Source organism: Mauremys reevesii, unplaced genomic scaffold, assembly GCF_016161935.1.
Source record: "Mauremys reevesii isolate NIE-2019 unplaced genomic scaffold, ASM1616193v1 Contig95, whole genome shotgun sequence".
NCBI lineage: Eukaryota > Metazoa > Chordata > Testudines > Geoemydidae > Mauremys > Mauremys reevesii.
In genome coordinates, this window is record NW_024100912.1 from 153,015 (window position 1) to 175,445 (window position 22,431).

The window sequence follows — 22,431 nt, forward strand, 5'->3', positions numbered from 1 at the left end:
CAGGCACCTGCAGTTCGTACATTTGCAGAAAACCCCAAGGGAGCGAGGGGCCCCCTGAAAGCCAGATCTCACCTGCAAGGCATCAGCTGCTCTGTCTTGCTCAATGTTGTCCTCTGCGCAGTGTGACCTCGCACACACCACACACGCCAGGTCACTGGCAGAGGCCCCAGAACTGATCTGTACAGGGGATCCCCTTGGGACAAATACCACCACTACCTGCAGCTCCCTGTATCCCAGCCCTGGGCTCCCTGCCCCGCCCAGCCCCAGCTCTGCTGGCATCCCTCAGCCTCACCCACAGCTTCCCTGTTATCCAGCCCTCAGCTTCTCAGTCTTGTCCTGTTTTCCCCACTCCTAGCCTAGGCCTTGACTGAACAGAATCTCCAAACCCACCGATGCTCTGTATGGGATCTGTGAGGTTCACTCTGATGGGCTCCACCTCCCACATTGTTCCACTAGAAGCCAGGACAGGCTCTTACCTCATGTCTCTAGGGGTGAACAGTAAATCTAGGGCCACACAGCCCAACGGACCCTTCCCAGCTAACCCTGCCAACCACTGACCCGAGAGTTACACACTTTTGCAGATCAGCACCACAAAGGCATTCAGCATGGCCCAGAAATAGGAGGTCTGAGGCCAGGCAACAGGCTGTAGCTAGGCAGGTCTCTCTATGTGATACAGGTTTTGGTGCGATGCTCCCTTCCCTCATTCCCTGCAGTGTCATCACTTGGGGTGCTGCCCCCAGGGGCAATTTGTGGGCTCTGTTTAGGGGCTGATCGGGGACTTTGTCTGTTGTCCATTAACAACAGTTTTGTGTGAAATGTGCTGTCAGTTCTGAGACCCTTGGCCCATTGGGTACGTCTACACAGCAGCTGGGAGCAAGCTGCCTAGCACGGGTAGCCAGACCAACTCCCGCTAGCTCTGCTTGAGCTAGTGCACTAAAGATAGCAGTGTGGCTGGAATTGCAGGGGCAGGGGCTCACGGTAGCCTCCTGTCTACCGGGGGTCTGAGTGGGTTCATCCTGCATTGGCTAGCACAAGCTGCTGCATGTGCTACCCCCTGCTACCCTGCTACTTTTAGCGCACTAACCCGAGCAGATCTAACACGTCTGCTGCCCAAACAGGGACGCTCACTCCCAGCTGCTGTGTAAATGCATCCAGTCTGGAACAGTCTCACATTGAATGACTTGTACAGAACCCATGATGGTCTCCTTTTCTCCTCTCCCCAGACTGCCAGGAGCTGTGTGAGAGGCTCGGTAAGTTCATCCACCTCCCTTTGGAGCCCCTGGGCAGAGATCCAGAAGCACCAACATTGGAGGACCAGGGTGAGTGAACAATTTGGGCCAAAATCTGAGTCACATTAAAGATACCCCGGTATCACGGCAGCACTGTGAGCTCTCTGCAGCAGACACAGGGTTACCTGCTCTCATGTCTGGGTAGACTGACAGGTGTCACCTGGCCTGTGACAATCCAATGCCGATCACATTGTTCTGATGCAGGAGAAGGGAGACAACAACTTTCTATAGATGGCTGCTGGAGTGCAGGCTCTTCTGGGACTGTTACATGAACATAGAGATGAGCAGAGACTTTACTCAGGCTCACGTTTCCATGCTTTGTTGCCAAGGCCAGATCAGAGCTCCAATCATCGGCCCGTCCATCCCCTAGTTATACCTGGAGTGTGTAGCTTTGATGCTCCAAAGGACTGTTAGTAATTCTCCTTAGATAGAAGGGTTGAGAATGTCAGAGCTGTATAGATCCAGTCACGTTTTCCATCATGGTTAGATTCTTTGCAAATCCCAATCTGATTTTTATCCTGCCAGTGTCCCTTCAGATTCCCCCAATCTGCTGGGGTCCACCACAGCCAGCTACCTGCAGGCCTGGATTCTGCTCTGGGTGACACTGGTGTAAATACAGATTCGCTCCAGTGAAACTTGCAGAATTATTGTGAAATTATAGCAGTTTCTCTGAAAGCAACATTTGCTGCAGTCCCTGATACTGAGACAATATAAAGGCATCCTTGAGAGATGGTTGTTGCTATTAGCAGAGATCTCTGGTCTCTGGGTGAAAGGGCCCGTCTCTCACTTCACACAGCCCGGACAGTTCTCCATGAACTTCATGTAATATGATCACATGATCACAGTGCAGCCCCCAGAACCGAGCCATCTGCCTAAATGACAGGGAATAACGCTGTATCTTTCCACTTCAGGCATGGCACTCACAGAGCGAGGCAAGAGAATGTGTTTTTATGTCACATTTCACATTGCTCGGTTGCTATTTGCCAATGACCCCTCTCCCTGAACAACATCTTCTGTGGTGCGAGTTCCCTGCATTGCTCCAGCCCCTGACCATGTTTGTTCCTCTTCCCTTGCAGGTTTCAGGAGGGCTCAGAGCTACATGGATGAGTGGGGCTGAGCCCACACCGTGCTGGGGTTGGTGGTATCATGTTACGTAGCTGAGCTGCCAGAGGTGTGGGATTCCCATGGGGCAGGCAGGGCAGGGTGTGCAATGGCTGCAGAGCCATGGTGCTGGATGTTGTGAATGGTCCTGAAGACGCTGCCCTGAGCTGTAAGTCTCACCCCTGGGCAGCTCCCTCGCAATCCCCACTCAGATAGTCCTGACGCCCCCCATCTCCCACTGGCCCTTCAGCGATGATCCATCCCTACCCCATCAGCTCCCCAACAGCCCCACTCATCCCTCCCTCCACAGCCTGCAGAGTCTTCACCTCTGGACACCTTCCATGGCCACCCAGAACCCTAATGCCTCTCAGGGACAGATCTTGTGCTGGGGGCAGTGAAAGGAGCAAGGAGCCCAATCCCCTGCTCCAGCTCTCCCCACCTCCCACCAGCTCAGGGGCCAGGCCCAGCCACAGCCCTGGAGCTCCCCAGAACCCACAGCTGGATCCAGGCTAGCAGGGCCAGTCCCACTAGTCACCCCAACCCTTAATACTCTGTCCTTCACTCCGGCTGTGCTGGCTGGAATCTCCTGTGGGATCATGGGGTCCTCGACTGACCCGGCTAATGGGGTTATTTTGGTTTCTCTCCCCAGTTCCCATCACCCTAGAGCCAGGTTGCAGGTGGCAGAACAGTCCAGCACAGCCCCCGTCCCCAGGCCCACAGTGACAAAGTGGCTTTGGAGCTGTGGGCATTTTGCCTCCCTGTAGCTGGTCAAGGTGGAGCCCAGAGGGGTGTTACAGCGTGAAACACACACCACCTGGTGCAGGAAATATGCTTCGTCTGTTTGTCTGTCCAGCCTGGCACACTCTGCTCTGGCCACTCCCAGCCCATCAGGGATCATCTGAGCTGGGCTGTTCTGAGCAACTAGGGACTTCAGCCGAAACCCCAGCCACTCCCAGTGCCACCAGCAGGTCACAGTGACACCAGTACAAGCTAGGTGCATTTGAGAGGAGGTAGCAGGGCCATTCTGGAGCCCCAGGAAGCCTCCAAACCCCATTTCTGCTGTACCTCCATCTCCCTCCATCCCTTTCCAGGACGGATCCACCCTTCAAAGAAGGCTCCCTCGAGGACCATCTTCAATATATGGCCTCTATCCAAAGTCACCCGTACATGGCCCAGCCACTCCCTTTAGCAACTCAACACTCACACTATAGGAACTCTTTTATATTTACAAATATAGTTTATTAAAACATTTAGCACAGTCACTAACACCCCAACTCCGTAAGGTATGTAGAGATACTACAGAATGTACATCTGCACATCCATATACTCACACCATGTCTTGCAGAACACCCTCATCTTCCTCCACACCATCACCTTCCTCATCATCACCAGTGGCCATCCTTCTGGCACCTCCCAAGGGCTACATCGCTCTCTCCTACCGCCCCTAGCTGGGATCCACTTTTATAATAGGTCACTCTGACACTGTTATGTTCAATGCATATTCAGTGGGGGATTTTCCCCATTTTCCTTACTTGTATTTCTTCATCTTACTAATGTTGGAGTGTCTTTTATCTATAGGTTCATATATCAATGATCTCAACTTATTATGTACCATCAATTTGTTACCAAGGCCTCTTGTGATTAGGTATCACATTTGTTATTTCTGTCCTAACTGGTTCTTTAGACATTCCAAGTTGTGAGGTACCTGTTCAGTTTAAAAGGATATGACCTTAGGAAGCCCCCTGTGCCAAACTGCTTTAACACATCCTCTATCTTAAAGGCTGTAGCCATACATGGACCTTATGCTTTAGCTCATCACCATCTATCTAGGTGAAAACATGTTTGCAAACTTTGCCTTAGCTCAACATATATGTAAGCAGGGTCGGAATGAATTCTTCCCTGATGGCTAGCTGGAAGGAGGGAGAGACCCTGGGTGTGTCTGTGTAAATACAGTTTGCTCCTGCTTTGCTTAGATTTGCTAGATATTCAGCAGTTGGAGCGGTGTTTTGCTCATTGTAATCAACTTAATTTGTGGCCCAACACCAGCTATGTTAATACTAAATGCAAAGATAGTGAAATACGATTGCCAATGTTTGAATTATTGTGGGAATACAGAAAAGCAGGACTGTGCTTAATCTGTTCCGGAGGAAAGGGCTCACATTTAGCAGAAAGGAGCTTGCTAAGCATGGACTCGACTGTCCGAGCCCTGTGAGAGTAAGAAGAGTGGGGGCAGGTATTCTGGTCAAGAGGAGGGCACTGCCTGGACTGGTTTGACCTGTTTCCTCCATTGTTCAAAGAATAGAGCTAAACTTTCTTAATTTAAATGCAGTAGAGCTGTGTTTCTGCCCTATCTGATAAGAGTTAAAATCACTGGGAGCTGAAATCCGCGGAGTTGGGGCAGTGTTTCTGTCCAGCCTACAGAAGTGCTGAAAATTACTAAGAGACTGATGTGCAATGGGCACAGCAGAGAGGTGGATGGTGACTGATGACCAGCAGGGTGGCGGCAGAGGGGCATAATGAGTGGCCAGCAGGCTGGAGGTGGAGACCAGTGAGCAGGTAGCCAACAAGGGGCCAGTGGAAAAAGTAAGGTGCCTCTTTATCTCTTACCACCCAGGGTGGGAGGTGAACTCTGGGGATGCACCTCTGAACTCTGGGTCTGCACTAACTCAGGACAACAACTGTGAGTGGGGTGCAGAGAAGGGCTGGGCGTGTGAAGGGGACTTTTGGGTTGCTGGACTTAAGAACCTTGTGGGGGGAAAGGACATTGCCCAACCTACTTTGGGTGGGACTATTACTTGTGGTTTATATTTATGAACCCTGTTTGTGTTGTTTTCCCAAATTAATGCCAAGTTACTTCCCTCCTTTAATTAAAATTTTCTTTTCTACACTCAGACTCTGTGCTTGTGAGTGGGGAAGTATTGCTCCTCAGAGGTGCCCATGGGTGGTGCGTACATTTCCCAGGTTACTGACTGGGGGCTCCTACCGGTTCTGTTGGATGGATAGAAAGGAACCTCTAGGTATTGAACCCAGCCCTGGCTGCTACTGGGTCCGCCTGGCAGAAGGGTGACATGCAGAATGTGGCCTGTAGGTTCCTTGTGTTGTAGCCAAACTATAATATAAACCTATTATAATAAAATAAATAATCAAACCCATAAGAAAATCAGAAACTTGTAAGAAAAGATATCTAGCAAGCAGGCAGGCCAGCCTTAGATGTATCTCATGTACCTGTTATGTACGTCAGTTCATTGCCAGGACACTTCTGTGGTTGACTCATGTACCTGTGGTCAGAACTTCCCCTTAAACTCCATTTTCAACTCCCCGAATACTTGAGGTTTTCTATTGGGCTGTTTGTGCAAACTCCAAAGGCCTCAAGCCTCATGCTAACTTGCTGATGCTAATGTCTTGCAGGATGCAGGCCTGTAGGTTTTTTGCATTACTGCTGGATATAATGCAAAGCAGTGGATATAATACAAGGAATCTAGCCCACTGGGCTACAATGGGTAGAGCTGCCCCAAAGGCTTTGCCCCAGAAATGTCTCTGCTGGAAAGTGGGGGGTTGTCAGAAATGGGGGCGATCTTTGGGGTTTTTCCTTTAGTTTGAAGAAAATATTTTCAATATTTTGACAGGAGATTCCAGCCCAGAACAATGGTTGATGTCAATTCAGGTTTCAAAAATAAAAATGTCTGGAAATTTCAGGGTTTTCTTCCCCCTCCCCCCCTTGTTCCCATTTTCGGGGCTGAAGGCAGCAACAGGAGTGATGCTGATGGGACTGGTTTCCCTTTGCATGACAGGCCCCCCATAGCTTCCAGGCCCTGCTGACCACCTCTGGGGTGACTCCATGTCTCCAGATGGCCTTTGTGAGGAGGAGATGGGATGGGACTGCAGCATCTGACCCATCCAATGAGGCTCTGCAGGACCTCACATGTCTCTGAGACTCAGCCAGCAGGAGCTCTGGGATCTCTGTATCCATTGATCTGGGGTCTGGCCAGCACACAGCCTGGAGAGCAAGTGTTCTGCCGGGTCCATGTACACCACCCTGGATCCGTGTCTGCCCCCAGAACAGCAGTGTTAGGCTCCTCTCAGGTGTTATTGGGGATCACAGCATCCTCCCAACCGGAGGGGAAAAGCTCTCACAGTGGTCAGGCCAGTGCTCATTAACCTCTGAGAGATTACAGGAGTCTCCTGTAAGATTAAAGGTAGATTCCCCCAGGGTACTGGTGCAGGGATAAGCACAGTGAGCCTATCTGGGATTAGTTCCTCATGGCCCGAGGGGGGCTGGTGCTTTGCAGACCCCGATCCTGCAGAGCTGGCAGGTTTCACTACAAAAATTGATTATTCTTGAACATCAGCATCTGACAACATTTGTCAAGTCTAGAGCGCTTAGGAATTTTGTACTCCCCCAAAAGATCCAGTAGCTCCCCAATCCCGGGGGAGTGTCATGGATCTGGTTGGGGGATGGGTTTGATTTCCTAAAGTCCACAAACCTATCATGGTTTTATCCTTTTCATGAGCTATTACAACAGGCGACACCCAGGAGGACTCGCTCACTCTCCTGCGCTCTGTGAGAGCGGCTCTGTCACTGCTCAGACCCCCGGCTCTTGGGCCTCAGCACCAGGCTCCTCTGGAGAACGTCATAGATGGAGAGAACGAACCACAGAGACACCGGCTGGGTCAGAAATATCACAGTGTGAGAGGTTCTTCAATCCACATCACACTTCCACCTCGCTGGGCTGCTAGCTCGTGGTCAGGCTGGGGTGAGCTCACTGCTGGGTGGGGGAAGAGGTGTCTGCACAGGAGACTCTGCAGATGCTCAGGGCTTGGCCTGTGGCTCCCTCACTGAGCGGCTACATGTAGCAGCTGGAATGTGTTTGCAGAGACTTGCTGACCAGCAGCTGCTGCTTCTGCCACTTTCTCTCCTCTCCCTTCCCTGTTCTGAGCAGCAGCCAGTTGCTCTCTAGTCCCGCAGTATCTGGCTCCATCAATATCCCCAGCAGGGGATGAGACGGGTCTAATTCTGTCCTGGCTGCCTGAGGGGATGGTTCGGGGGAGGCAGGCAGGAATCAGCCCAGGGTCCAGGCCCAGGAGGCCTGTGGGACACTCTGTAAGATTACTGAAACCCCTGCAGCCTGTTTCCCACCCTGTGTCTCTGACACTTGCTCTGTGTTTCAGGCCCATCTCAGCCAGGCTTTCCCCACACTGGGCAGGGGCGGCTCTAGCAATTTTGCCTCCCCAAGCACGGCAACACGCTGCTGGGGGCTCTCTGGCGGTCGCCAGTCCCGTGGCTCTGGTGGACCTCCTGCAGACGTGCCTGCGGAGGGTCCGCTGGTCCCGCGGCTCCGGTGGAACATCCGTAGGCACGCCTGCAGGAGGTCCACGGGAGCTGCCTGCCGTCCTCCCAGCGACCGGCAGACGCCCCCTGCGGCATGCCGCCACAAGCACGCGCATGGCATGCTGGGGCCTGGAGCTGGCCCTGACACTGGGACACAAGGAGCCCCTGTGCGTTGGCTTCCAGGGCCAGAAGGGACGTTAGCTCAGCCAGTCTGACCTGGACAGCCCAGAGACTCCCCCAGCCCCCTGCATTGAGCCAATAGCTCATGTGGGACCAAAGCCTCTCCCAGGAAGGCCTCCAGCCTGGCTCTGACACCGTCAGGGGATAGGGAATCCCCACTGCCATGGGTGGTTTGTCCCAGGGTTAATCACACTCCCGGTTAGGAATTGGGGCTTGTTTCTCACTGAGACTTGGCTGGCTATGACATCATTAACATGAACTGTAACCATATAGATCATTGTTGCAACCACTGTTAGATATTTGCAGCAAATATTGTTCAAAGGTTGTCGAGTGAGGTGTCTATGAAAAGGTTATGATTTGCTGGTTATAATTATGCTCTCTGTATGCATGTATCATTTTTGCATTTGAAGTTATAATTATTGGCTACGTACTTGTATCTCAATTTGTTTGATTCTAAGTAGCACCAGTGAAGCATTTGACCAGTTTATTGAGAAGGGACTCTTCAGATTAAGTGCCCAGTCAAGAAACACTTACCTGACAATGGATCTTGGGAGACTCCAATCCACATGAGAAGTCTTCCTGGAAACATTCAAGGTAGCATATGAGCAATGGCTGCTCTCCCCATAAAGAACTGGGTCATGCATGGACATGCAATTTACCCATGTGACTCCAAACTCCATCTTGCTGCTGTGATTTTCTACAGTAAGAACAAAGGGATGGCCTTCCACATGGTAGAGGATATAAAAGGCCCTGGAAACCCCTCCATTTTGTCTTCAATCCTGCTTCTTACCTCTGGAGGAACTTCGCTATACTGAAGCTCTGAACAAAGGACTGAATGACCCATCCATGCTGTGGATGTACTGTAGAGACTTGATTTGAACCTGCAGTTAATTCCATCACTGCTACAAGCCTGAACCAAGAACTTTGCCACTGGTGTATGTAATTGGTTCTATTTAAGCAATTCTAGCTCTCATCTATATTTCTTTCTTTTTTATGAATAAACCTTTAGATTTTAGATTCTAAAGCGTTAACAACAACGTGATTTGTGGGTAAGATCTAAATGGTATATTGAGCTGGGTCTGCGGCTTGGTCCTTTGGGATTGGGAGAACCTTTTTTTTTCTTTTACTGGGGTATTGGTTTTCATAACCATTCATCCCCATAAGGAGTGGTGCTGGTGGTGATATTGGAAAACTGCCTAAGGAAATTGCATGTATGACTTCTGGTTAGCCAGTGGGGTAAAACCGAAGTCCTCTCTCTTTGGCTGGTTTGGTTTGCCTCAGTAGTGAAGGAAGCCCAGCCTTGAGCTGTGACTGCCCTGCTCTACGCAAATTGTCCTGAGCTGATACTCTCAGTAGTGTCCTGCCAGAGGCTGCCTTGTTACACTGGCGTCAGCTGGGACCAGGCTCCCAAGGCTCAGCCTGTTCCCAGCGTTAGAGGGGGGAGGGCCATGATGAGGAGGGTTTGTGGGAGGTGGGAGCTTTTAGTGAATAGCCCCAAGTCACGGGAACCCTGGGCTGTGGGCTCAGCTCTGACGTAGCATTGTCAGCCCTACAGCTCAGAGCCCATTGCCAAAGGGGGCTGTACAGGGGGATTGTGTGCCCCAAGTGACAGTGCCACTGTGAGGCAGCGGCAGAGGGGGATGGGGCCCAGCTCCCCTAATGCCTGGGGACTGGATGGGGTCAGCAGCATGTGGACACAAGATGTGATGGCTGAGAGCTCCTCAGCGGACACACAGTCACAACCGCCTTTCCAGGGAGTGACTCTCAGTGCCTGTGCACCCACAAGGGCAGATAGTTGTGGGCTGCCTGGTCCCGCTCTGCACGGAGAAAGAGCTGCCCTTTCTCCCCTGTTCCAGGTCCTTCATCACCTGGGGCCACATTCAGGAGCCCAGCGATGCAGACAGGCCCCTCGTGCGACTGACAGAGTGCTCAGGGAGTGACATGCCTAACTCCCATTGGCTGCCAACAGGAGTCAGGCGCCTGGCCTGCCTAGGAGCTCTAGTGAATCCCACTAGACCCCTGACAGCAGCACTAGTTGCCTAAATACCTTTGTCAGGCTGGCTCCTTGTGCAAAGGGAGGCAGCATGGCCTAGTGGTCAGAGCACTGGCCTGGGACTCAAGAAATCTGACGCCTCTTCCTGTCCCTGCCCTCCTGGGGGACCTTGGGCCAGTGACGTCCCTACCGTCCTGTGCCTCAGTTTCCCCATCTGTATCACTCCTAAATAAAGCACTTTCACATCTCTGGATGAGCGAGGAATGATTATTGTTAAACCCTTCAGCCAGGCCAGGCCTTTGCTCCCCTCTGTTACTAAATCAGGGGAGGGTTTTTACTGATGTATTTGACATGCCTTTGATTCTCATGCTTTCAGCCTTAAATAAAGACGCTGTGGCCGGAGTGTGGGGGTGGTGTATGGGACAGGAAATAGGGAGCGGTAATGCTCAGATGTGAGGACAGGACAGGGCAGAGCACAGAGGGGCTGGAACATCCCTGCTGCCTCAGCCATACGGCCCTGACGGGGACTCAGAGCAGCGACAGCGTCTGGGTTCACAGCCCAGCCCTGAGGGGCTGGTGTAGACTCTGAACAGGGAGAAGAGCCTTCTGCCCTGAGCCCTGACGGGGCAGCTTGGAGCCTGAGTTGGGGGGGGTGAGGTTGTGCTCTCCCCTCGATGTAAGGACCAGAGGGGGCAGGAGTCACTGCGGATAGTCCCCTCCTGACCCCGTCAAGAGCAGAAGTCACTGGGCCGTTACCACCCTGATCCAGTTCCCCGACTGTCCGGATGCTCCTGTCTCTGTGCCTCTTGCTGCCCGGTGAGTATCTGGGACCCCTGTGCTAATTCACAGCAGGTTGGGAGGAAACAGAACTGAGAGCAGCCCCTGGCCCTGACTGTCGGCAAATCCCCTTCAGTGACAGAAAGGTTTGTGCTGTTGTGATGTTTGAGGGAGTGGGACTGTCCCAAACCAGCACAGGCCCAGTGCTCAGTGCTGGGGATGGGCCGGGACTAGCAGTCAGCCCAGGCTGGGGTTACAGTCACAGCTTCACAGAGTTTAAGGCCAGGAGGGAACATTCACCCATCCAGTCTGACCCCCGATAGCCCAGAGCAGAGAACTTCCCCCAGCAACCCTGCACTGAGCCCAGTCACTTGTGTTTGACTAAAGCATCTACCAGAAAGGCCTCTGGCCTGGCTGTGACTCCCCCACTTCCCTGGGGAGCTGGTGCCGGGGGTTAATCCCCAGCGTGGGGAGAAAACGCTGCCTCCTTACTCACTGTAGTTTGCCCAGATTCTGCGTCCAGACCTCAGGTCTGGTTCTGCCTGTCTCTGCTGCACTGAGGAGCCCGTCAGCATCTGGGGTTTCTCCCCAGGAAGGAGCTTGGACACCGTGACCAGCCCAGCTGTCTGACCAGCTCCACACATGGAGCTCCCCCGGCCTCTCCTGCGAGGCCTCTTCTCCAGCCCTCACAGCGTTTTTCTGGCTCTGCCCTGCACCCGCTGGACTTTTCCAATAGCCTTTTAAACTGAGGCCCCAGAACCAGGTGCAGGATCCAGGATCGGACTCACCAAGGCTGCAGGCTGAAGGAAATCCCCTCCCTGCTCCTGCTCCCTGCTCCCCTCCTTACACAGCCCGAGGCGCATCAGCCCTGCGGCCCCCATGGTTCCCTGGGAGCTTTTGTTGAGTTACTTGTCCCCTGGTGCCCTAAATCCTTCCCCTGGTCACTGCTGTCCTGGCCCAGGCCCCAGGCTGCAGGTCTGGCTGGCGTCCATTGCTGGGAGCTGTGACCTGGCATTTGGCTGTATTCAAACACCTGACATGTCGCTGGGCCCAGTTCCCCATGCCAGGCACATGGAGTCAGGCCGGGCTGGGCTCAGGGGAAAATGCTCATGGGCTGTCAGCTCATCCTGGAGGCAGAGAGAGCAGGGAGGGCTCTTGCCATTGGAGGGTGGGGGATTATCAGGGTCCAGCCCCAGGGCTCCCTGTTACCGAGGGGCCAGAAACACTGAGCTGGGATCCACTCTGGGCTCGGTTCGGATCCCCAGAATTCAGGGGTTCTGGATCTGGGGCTCGGGGTCAGACTCGTTATTGAGCCGGGCCCAAGTCACACAGCTTGGATCCAACCCCAGAGCTGTGTTTCAGGAAGGGACCCGGGGCCTGGACTCTGCACAGTTCATGGCACAATCTCAGGGAGCAGGTGGGGGTGCATCTGGTGGGATGGGTGGGGCAGAAACCAGGACTTGTGCTCATGGGAGGCGCAGAGATTCCACCAAACATTCAGGGCGTCTCACAACAGGGGAAAGTCTAGCCGGTCACCGAACACACGTCACCTTTCTGTTCCCAGCGCTGAGTCCCAGCAGCCAGGAGATCTGCTCAGCACCTGGTGAGTCCGTCTGTCTGTCTGTCCCCAACCTACCCAGGGCCTTTACCCCTCCTCTCCAGGGCATCCAGCCACCACCCCTTAGGCTGTTCCCTGCTCAGTGTGGTACCAGTGGCAATGGCACAGGAAGGTGGGTGGGGATGTGCAGGATCTGAGCAGGGTGAGGTCTGCTGACCCCCCTCCCTGCCTCGCTGCCTGTCAGCTCTGCTATGACCCAGGCCTGGTGTGACACGTGGGTGAGAGAGTCACATCCACAACCCATCCCACCTCCAGGGCACTGGCCCTGGGAAGCAAATGCCACAGCATTGACCCCAAGGGATTTACTTTCCCAGGGCACTGGCTCCCAGCCCCTCACCTCACTCCTGGCTATACTGCCCCAGCTGAGTCAGCGGGATGCCAGCACCAGGGCCCCTTGTTCTAGGAATGTGCGCAGCGCCATACTATGGGAACTCAGCCCAGCCAAGCCCTTGGGCTCTTACACAACCCAAATTAACCCACTTGATAAAGCTTCCGGTCACCAGAGAGACCTCGTCCCCCCATCGGCCCAGCTGGGCTGGAATCAGAGCCTCCATCTGAGACATGGCACAGACCCACCCACCATTTACCTCTTGCCCCATCGACAGCGCTAGGCACCACTGACAGCTCTGACCCATTCCCCTTCCCAGGCGCTCTCCGGGGTCCCACCCTCTCCTTGAGCCGGACGTCTGCCCAGCCAGGGGACTCCGTGCAGCTCCTGTGCTCCGTGTTCTTCAAGGTCCCAGCCACCCGCATCATCTTCTGTAAGGACGGGGAGGAGGTTTCATCCCAGAAGGGTCTGGAGAAGAAGGCCGTCTACAACTATCACTATGCAGTGTCCAGGGACAGCTCAGGGAATTACTCCTGCGGATACGAAATCAAAGACAGTGACAACCAGGTGACCAGATCCCTGCTCAGCCCTTCCCAGCACCTCAGTGTCACTGGTAAGAGGTAGGAGTGTGTGTGTGTGTGTGTGTGTGTGTGTGTGTGTGTGTGTGTGTGTGTGTGTGTGTGAGAGAGAGAGAGAGAGATATCAGCCCTGCCCAGCAACTCAGCATCACAGGAAAGAGCAGTGAATAGCACAGTGAGAGCAATTACATGAAAACCCCCTGAAAATCCAAATGCTGAAATTCATCCATTTTCAAAACCTGAAATCAAAAATTTCTAATAAAAGATCTTTGTTTAAAGTTTGTCACAAGGAACAGCTTCCCCACCCCCAACCCTTTCCCCATGCTTCACCCATCTCAGCTCAGATGGCTCAGCCCTGGCAGCTGGGAGATGGGAACATCCTAGAAATGTTGGGCTGGAAGGGACCTCATGATGTCATCAAGTCCAGCCTGCAGCACTGAGGCAGGACCAAGTAAACCTAGATCACCCCTGGCAGGAGGTTTGTCCAACCTGTTCTTAATAACCTCCGACAATGGGGATTCCAGAACCTACCATGGAAGCCTGTTCCCTTATTGTTAGAAAGTTTTCCCTAATATCTAACCTAGATCTCCCTTCCTGCAGATTAAGCCCATTACTTCTTGTGCTACCTTCAGTGGAACTGAGAACTATTGATCACCATCCTCTTTATAACAGCCCTGGCCCCTGAACACATCTGGAGACTGTTATCAGGTTCCCCCTCAGGCTTCTTTTCTCAAGACTAAACATGCTCAGTGCTTTTAACCTTCCCTCCTAGGCCAGGTTCTCTAAAAACCTTTGGTCATTTTTGTTGCTCTTCTCTGGACTCTCCAATTTGTCCACAACTTTCCTAAAGTGTCACACCCAGAACTGGACCCTGTACGACAGCTGAGGCCTCACCAGTGCTGAGCAGAGTTGGTCCCTTTCAGCAGCACGGCCACCAGCCAGTCATTGCCCACAGTGTAGATGTGCTAGGGCAGCGTATGGACCTGGAGTGGGGCCATGCTCTGCTCTCATCTCTTGTGTATTTATTGCCTAGGTGATGACTCCAGCAGCAGCGGTGTCGGGGGTTCAGCCCCACAAGGTAAATGCTTCTGGAGCGTTTCTTTATTCTAGGGACTGTATTTAGGGAAAGGTGGGTCCTGGGCTGGGCAACCCCCAGTCTGAGTGTGATCGCTGTGATGATGAATGTAGAGGAAACACACCACAACACAGCAGGATGACTGGCTCGTCCAATGTGGCGCATTCTCTGTGCAGCACTCTCAGGCTTTAACCAGCATTGCTGAGCCGGGCAACATCCTTGCAGGGCAGGAAAATTGCTCTTTCAAAGAGGGAATCCCAAACACTTCTGATGGGCAAGTTTCATCTGGAGTTCCCTGACCCCCTCTGCTAAACCGGCAGTCAGTAAATTATTTCCTCCCTCTGCCGTCACTGTATTTGTTGTTGTTCTGGCAGGAGGCACCAGACACATCAACACACTTGGGCTCACAAGTTCCTTCTCTCTCTGTAATTAGTTATTTACACTCTGTGCTCCAGTCCTGGAACAGAGGTGTCACAAACAGCAAGTGGGAAAACCCTTCTTTCACGAAACTCAGCCCAGCACTGCCTGGTTCCCAGGCAGCAATCATGTTACAGGAACTGACCTTAGCAGAGCCCAGACCTGGCTATTTGCCCCAGCACCCCTCAAAGTGCCTGCATCAGCAAACCAACACCTATCCAGTATGCCTGCAAATGTGTGTGCCACTCCCACAGCAAGGATAAGATGCTGTCAGACTTTTTTGTAACACCACCACTGAGTGACTCTTGCCAGAGCGACACTAATGTTAACTGTGCCTCCAGAACTGGTGGGCAGACAGATTTCTGTGCTGTGAGAAATTCTTGACTTTTTACATTTTATTTTCATCCTGGATTAGAAATCAAAATTTCAGATTTTTTCATAGAACAGAAATTCAGAAACATCAAAGTGACCTTCTTGAAATGTTTTTATTTTGAAGAATCAGCATTATCTGCAGAAAACTGCTCCACTGGGTATTTATAGACCAGCTCTGCTCACATCTCTACATGCTGTACAGATGTCTGGTCCTGACTTAGGACAGGTCTCAAGCATGTGCTCCAGTCCAACCCTATTCAGGACAGCAACTATGTATTACTTAAATTTAACCACCTGCTACAGTCCCATTGCTGGAACTAAAATGGCTGTTTGAGGTTAAGTTTCATACCTGGGTGCTGTGCCAAATAGTGACGCTTCCCTGAAGCAGGGCAGTTCCCACAGGGATGTGTCCTGTCTTGAGGCTTTCACCTTAGAGCTGGGGGGAAATCCAGGTTTATTTCTACAAAAAACTGTGAACAAAACTATTTCACAATGTTTTGATGAAAAAAATATTCATGAAATGCAACATTTTCCATTCTTATTTTGACGTGACAGTTTCCTTTATTTTGGGTTTTTAGAACAAAAAAATGAGACAAACTATCAGTTAGAAATATGGACAGTTTTCCTCTGTTTGGTTTTAAATGGATAGTTTCCTTCCATTTCTGGATGTGCAAAACCAAAACAAAACTGTCAATTCAAAACAAATCCAAATGTTGTCTTTCACTTCAAAATTATTTTTATGGAAAGACTAACCAGGTCCTTGCATATGAACTGTTTCAGGGAAAGTTTTTTATTTCACTTAAAATAAATAAATTAAATAAAAAAATAAAAAAAATTCAATTGAATTTAAAAAAAATTGGCAAAAAAATTGGTGAAAAGCTTAAACAAACTTTACTGACAAAGAACAATTAATAATGTCCCCCTGCAGATAACTGGGAGGTGAGCTCCCCAGATATCTTCATAAAGACATTAGGAGTCACTTACCAGCTCCAGCCAGTGGGGAATTGCCACTGGCTATTTGGAGAGGCCATTCACATTGAGGTTCTTTCCTAGGTTTAGTCCTGTTGGGAATTACAATCCCTGCTGTCCTGGTTCTGGCTGTGGTGCTTTATCTGCTGGGAAAGAAAGGTGAGTATGACAGTGAGGCCAAGCCCGTTATCAGATGTACAGGCAAACATGGCAGAGCCAACCCCTCAGATCCCTTGTACCCAGTGTGCTGGGATGGGGGAATAGAGATGATTAAAGACAGTAAAATTTATCATTTGATTTTGGGAGGCTGGCTGGGGAGAAAGATCAAAGAGATAATGATGAAAGGGATTATCTTTGTGATGAATTATTTCTATTGCAGTAGCACCCTGGAGCCCCAGTCAGGGATCAGATCTCCACTGTGCTAGGTGCTGTACATTATTTATTAGGTGTGTTACTGTAGTGCCCTGGAGCCCCAGTCAGGAATCAGGACCCCACTGTTCTAGCTGCTGCACAGATCTGTAATGAAGGGGACAGTCCCAGCCCCATAGATGGTCACAATTTAGGACTCAGCCGGGGTGTGTGTCTGGATGGAATATAGACCTGCAGGTACCGAAGGCTGCAGTTCAGGAAGACATCCACTAGTCAGGAAGGTCCCTTACGCCTGCTCCCGTGTGTAAGTGTTTTCCTGAACCAGGGCATAACAACTCTGAAAATAGAGCTCTGGACACAGCTCTTTCCTGCCAACCTTTCCTCACACGGCGTCCCCAGCCCCAAGCTTTCACAGCACTCAAGTCACCCCAACAATCTTGAGATTGGCTTAAAAGTCATGGGATTTCCAACAAGTCACCATTGTGGGGTCTTTGTATTTTCCTGGGGGATTTGATCTTTGCGGGGCTTTGGGTCACATTTCCAGGCTTTTCCTCCTAAATATGAGGGTTATAAATTTATTTATTTATTTAATGAAAGCTGAGTTTCTCACTGAAACCCCCTGACTCTCAGACCTGGGGCTTTATATAGAACATGAAATGCTGGGAAACTGGCACTAAAATTGTGAGACTTGGCCACACCGCTCCCAGGGGCAGTCAGTGGGGCTGGTGGAGGAGAGAGCTGGGCTGGCCCGTGGGAATGGGGCTCTGCATCAATACAATAAGGAACTGAGGTCGTGTCACTGTTTCTGTCTCTCTCTGTCTGCCCATGAGGAAATGTGTCCACGTCTCTGATCATATTGTCTCTCTGCCTCCAGTTGCTTCTCTACTGAGGGATCAAAGGTAGGAGAAGATTATTCCCTGTTCCACTGAATTTTCTTTCTGCAGCTCTTCTCTCTGCCTTAGACTTGGTGCGTCCACACACGTACCCTGAAATACCCACAGCAGGTTCCCTCACAGCGACTGTGATTTCAGTGCAGATCTGTGTGTGAGGCAGCCTTAGCAATTCCCCCTCCCCTGCCTGCTGGGGAGAGCTGGGCATCAGGGACACCCATGGGGATTCAGTGCATGCCATACGTGTGAACAACTCCCTGTGCCAGGGGTGCTCTGAACACTCTGCAGCACTGACGAGGGGACCAGCTCATTGAGCCCCAGGCTGCCCCATTGCCAGGGGAGCTGCTAAGTGTTTCTGGCTCCTTGTCTGCCCATCTCACTGTCAGGGGGCTCTGATGGACCTCTTCCCCCCATCCAACCCACAGAGACCCCTCAGGGACCCCTCACACAGTGTCTAAGGATCGCTCCCCATTGCTCTGCAGCCAGAACCTGCCACTCAGGGCTCCCCCCAACTCCTGCTCCTTTCTCCCTCTGCCACTTTGCAGACTGAAAAGCCTGCTGCCGCCATTTTGAGGGCCATGGGGCCGAAACGCTTGTTCTAAACCCTCCCTGGCCCGTAGTGGCCTCACGGCCCCAGAGCTCGGAGCCGATTCATCAGCTGCACATTGCCCCGAGAGGGGCTCCAGGAAATCTATATGGCCCCGGCCCGGATGGGCATGATGCGGGGAGCAGCCAGGAAGTCCATAGGGATGACCAGCTGGACACAGAGAGGGAAAGGCACGTGGGGAGGCTAGAGGCAGTTTCTAGGCTCTGCCCGTGTCTGGCCCAGCCTGGGTTCCCAGTACAGCGACTCTGCCACTAATGCTAGTGGGGGCAGGGGACAGGAAGGACACAGCACAGAGCCTCAGTACAGGGAGCCCCTCCCTGACACTCAGCTGCATATGTTCCCTGTCTGCCTCCTGCGCCCCTCCCACCTGTATGTCTCTGAGCAGCTGCCTCTCCCCAACATTCCCTCCCTCCCTCCTCCTGCCATATGACCAGTCTCTGCCCCCAAACACCCCCACCCTGCCCCCCGGGACGTGGGAGCTGGTGAGCAGACAGGGCAAGAAGTGAAGAGCCTGGGGACATGAAGTTGAATTTCCACCCTGGGCAAAGACTTTACAGTTGAGCCGTGATGATGAATGTTCAGATTTCCAGCACTGACACATTGTGAGCAGACGTGGGCCAAAAATCCAGTTTTATTTGGGTGAAAAATATGCAAAGAAACTGAGTGTGAGCTGAATGGAGCTGTAAGGTCCTAGCAGGAGAACCAGCCATGGGGAGAAATCTCCTCACAGCTGCTTCTCTGAAAACAGACTCAGTGTCACCGATGTGTGTGTGTGTGTGTGTGTGTGTATTTGTGTGTGTGTGTGAGAGAGAGAGAGAGAGAGAGAGAGAGGCTGCATAGAGGATCCCTGATACCCCCTGTCCTTATTACTCCCCACAGGGAACAAGCCCAGCACGGCACCAGCAACACTCCTGAAGATCATATTGAATGTAAGAGCTTTTGGAGAGTATTGGGGTTACCGGGGTCATGTGCACATGAGGGAGAAATGCGGGCACTGGGAGTAAATGCGTTAATCGGTGGGGGATGGACAGATCCCTGATCAGACTGTCTGGCCAAGAGTTATAACAAAAAACTGCCTGTGACCAAAGTGAAGGAGGAAAGCTCCCACTGGAAGGTGTTCTGTTGCCTTCACTGGGAGCTGGATCTGCTTGGTGCTGACCAGTCCTTCCCGCCCTGTGCAAATGTGGACTAGGATGTGACAACACACCAATAAGTCCCAACAGACTGTGCCTTGGTGGGAAACTGGTGCCCATCCATTTGCTGTATTGTGAGGCCCAAGGCTGAAAGTTGAGATACGTACGGGGGGTATTCTTACCTCAGGGTGTATGAGGTTGGACGTATAAATAGAGCAAACTCTTGTTTGGAAAAAAAACCCTAACTGTGCAAGGTGTTTGGAAGCCCTGAGGAGTGTCACATCCCAGAGGGAAATTTAGCCCCCTGAGAAGCACAGTCACGCACAACTTGCCGGTGTCTGTTCCACTTAATTATAAATTAACCCAGTGAATCACTTAATCCTTGACCTGGTTGGAAAATAGGGGTTCTTCTGTGGAACATTTTTCTTTAGTTTTTCTCAAAAAAAATTGTGGGGTTCTAATTTGTGTTTACAGTTGAGTCAATTTACACCCAAGTGACCATGTGTAACTGTCATTCTCTCCCCAGATGCTTCGGTGAATTGGGTGGGAAGCACCAAGGTGAGTCACCGTTTTATTAACAACAAAGTGAAGTGATAGAAAAGAGGGATTCATTTGCCTGTTCCAGCTCAGCAGTGACCCGTGCACCTGGAACATGGATTTACTCAGGAGACCCAGGATTTCAGGATTCTTTGCTGCTTTTACAGAACCAGACTAACATGGCTACCTCTCTGATACAGGATTCAGGTTATGTCTGTTCCCCTGGTCTCACTGCTGCTGCCCCATATCTCCACCCAGGAGCAGGTAGCTGCCTCCCACATCTACAGTTAGTCTGGTCAGTCAGGTCCTGTCCCCCACAGAGAGACATGCATCCAGACCAAAGGAAAACATCCTTCCCAAACTCCACACCACAGCAATAGAGAAGAATCCTACTTGGCCTGAAAATCTATCCAACTACAGAGAGGTTTTTCCCCACAAGCCTCTGCACTCGGACAAGCAACCAAGGCAGAGATGGTCAAGGTTTCAAAACTCCCAGGCCCCAAACATTCAAATCCCACAGATGGGTTATATCAAACCATGCCTAGAATGTTTAAGCACAGTCTGGCTACCTACCACAGAAGAACACCTGTCTATACCTCCTTTTGCTGTTCACTGTGGTCTGGCATCCAAACCTCCTGATTAGCAAGATCAGTTGAGTTGAGGGTGACCCCCTCAGTCAGGGCAGGCTAAGCACAGTTCTGCTGCCCTTCACTCAGACAATCAGGACAATAACATTTCATCACCTCTGCTAAAGTGATTTGTAACCCTCCGCCAGTCAAAGTTGGCTACTTTGATAACACAGCTCTGTGGGCTCAGACCGCAGCAGAGTGGGTGTGTTCATGTAAATACAGTGTGATCCTGAAGCCTTTTCCCTTCCCCAGCTCATCACTAGCTGTGAGGGGAAAGCTCATTCAGACCTACTTACACTGGCAATGAACAATAATCTGGGTTTATTCCCCATCCTCTTATGATGCACGGGAGGAACTTGGGTCACTGAAGTTCTGTCATTTTATTATTTTGTTTAATATGTAACATTTTACTGAGCATTTAAAGCAGCGTCACAAAGGGAAAAGCTGTGTGCTGCTATTATGGAGGGATCGCTGGTCTCCTTGGAGTTAAGGTTGAAGTTAGCATCCTGTTATCAGCCCGATTTCCACACACACCCTCAGCTTCTACAAACCAGTCTTGGTGATATCAAAGTTTCATTGTCATATCTCATCGCCATGGACATTTTCTTCTGAAACCTTCGGGCAAACCACATAAATGATCTCAGAGAGATGGCACCTCATTCCAGTGATTTTCCTATTATTACACTGGCTGCTCTTATACTAACAAACATTGCTTTATCCCCTAGAGCTTTTAGTAAATGCTTCTAGGACAGGATGATATTTACAGAGATATTTATGACTCATGTCATGTGAATTCAGAAGTTGGTTGAACCCTATCAAAATTATACCTATTGGTCTCCCTTTTGACCTATGAAGTTGGCTCATATTTGGAGTCTTGTGGATTGTTCTGTAGAGATGAGAAAGTGATGACAGAGTCAGGTATGTTGGTTGATGCAACCCCATTTATTTACAAAGACTCAACGGAGTGCTGTTTCCCTGAGCACGACAGGAACCAAACAACAGGAGGTACTTTCTGTGCTCCTGGCTCCAAGCCTCTGTCTAGCCAGCACTCTGCCCAAAAGCTCTGTCTCCCTCTCAGCTTTTTCTCAGGGTCCTGCTCCAAGTGCTCCACCGGCTGTGTCTGGCTTTCTTGTTGCTTTCTCTGGTTGCGTCTGAGGTGTTTCTGCTGCTTCTATTACACACCCCACTCCTGCATTTCTTATCAGACCCCGAGGAACCTCACTGGGCCACATGGATCTGCCATGCCTGGGCTTCCCGGGGTCTAGTCTTTGGGTTCTGGTTGCACAGTGCTTCAGCTGGAACTAAAAAAAAAGGTTCCCATATTCAGCCTGAATGGTAGGTGCTCATCACAGCACCAGCTTCAACGAGATTCTGCGACTGCCCATAGATCAAAGAGACACTTGTTCGGAGACACCCAATCTCCAGCATAACAACAGAATACTAAAAATTGCATAGAACTGTTATAAATGTCACCCTTAATAACATCAGTGATTCAAATATCAAACTGGATGGGACAAAACTACACTGCCTGCAGCACAGAAGAATCCTGATTTCTGATAATAACACTCCATCACAGGGAGAACCTGGCACTGCCTCGATGGGGCTGGCATGGAGAGAGGGAGAAGGGCTCCTTTGCCCAGCTTGCAGGTATCAGGGCAAAACCCAGTTGTCCTAACTGGAGGGCAGAAAAGGCCAGACCAAGGCTGGGGCGGTGGGGTGGGGTTTATGTAGGAAGTGGGACCATTGGTGTTTCCCAGTCTATATGCTCATTGTCACTGTGCCCCGATGTACGTACAGCAGTGCTGTCAGACAGACATTTTATGGCTTAATTTCTCTGGATTTAGGCTGGTTTAGCAGAAAAATAACATTACCATGATTTATCTTAAAGCATCCACGGCCCCAGAGAGAAGAGACACCGACATACGCGACCATCGGTCTGCAGCGGGACAGATGTCATTAATGCTCCACTTGCTGAAGTGTAGGACTCGTCAGTGTGCAGTCACATCACAGAACCTCCCAAAATCACAGGCAACTGTAGGGACCTTGCAGCTAGGCAGTGTGGATCCTTCTCTGGGGCCACAGATGGACAATGCACAGTGCCCCAAAGTGCTGTAGGATGTTGGAATATTCTCAGTGTGAATGCAGCCTGTTTGCCTTTTGGAAAAAATGTTTCTTCTGAATAAAATTGGGGAAATTTGTAGTTTCTGTTGATTTGTAGGAACATTATGAATTTTAAATAT

General features: G+C 51.1%; 1 protein-coding gene across 1 annotated transcript; it reads left to right on the forward strand.

Moving 5' to 3' along the window:
- Positions 1-12,386: 12,386 nt before the first annotated feature.
- LOC120395110 lies at positions 12,387-22,200 on the forward strand. Its single transcript, XM_039519274.1, has 8 exons — positions 12,387-12,399; positions 12,935-13,228; positions 14,227-14,271; positions 16,111-16,185; positions 17,270-17,294; positions 18,772-18,821; positions 19,552-19,583; positions 22,080-22,200. The coding sequence occupies exons 1-8, from the start codon at positions 12,387-12,389 to the stop codon at positions 22,149-22,151; spliced, it is 606 nt and encodes a 201-aa protein (XP_039375208.1). The 3' UTR covers positions 22,152-22,200.
- Positions 22,201-22,431: the final 231 nt, after the last annotated feature.

Excerpts from the sequence above, each read along its gene's own strand:
- LOC120395110 (XM_039519274.1), top strand. Across the intron at positions 14,272-16,110 it reads CGGGGGTTCAGCCCCACAAG|GTTTAGTCCTGTTGGGAATT; the intron begins GTAAATGCTTCT and ends GTTCTTTCCTAG. Across the intron at positions 17,295-18,771 it reads TCTCTACTGAGGGATCAAAG|GGAACAAGCCCAGCACGGCA; the intron begins GTAGGAGAAGAT and ends TACTCCCCACAG.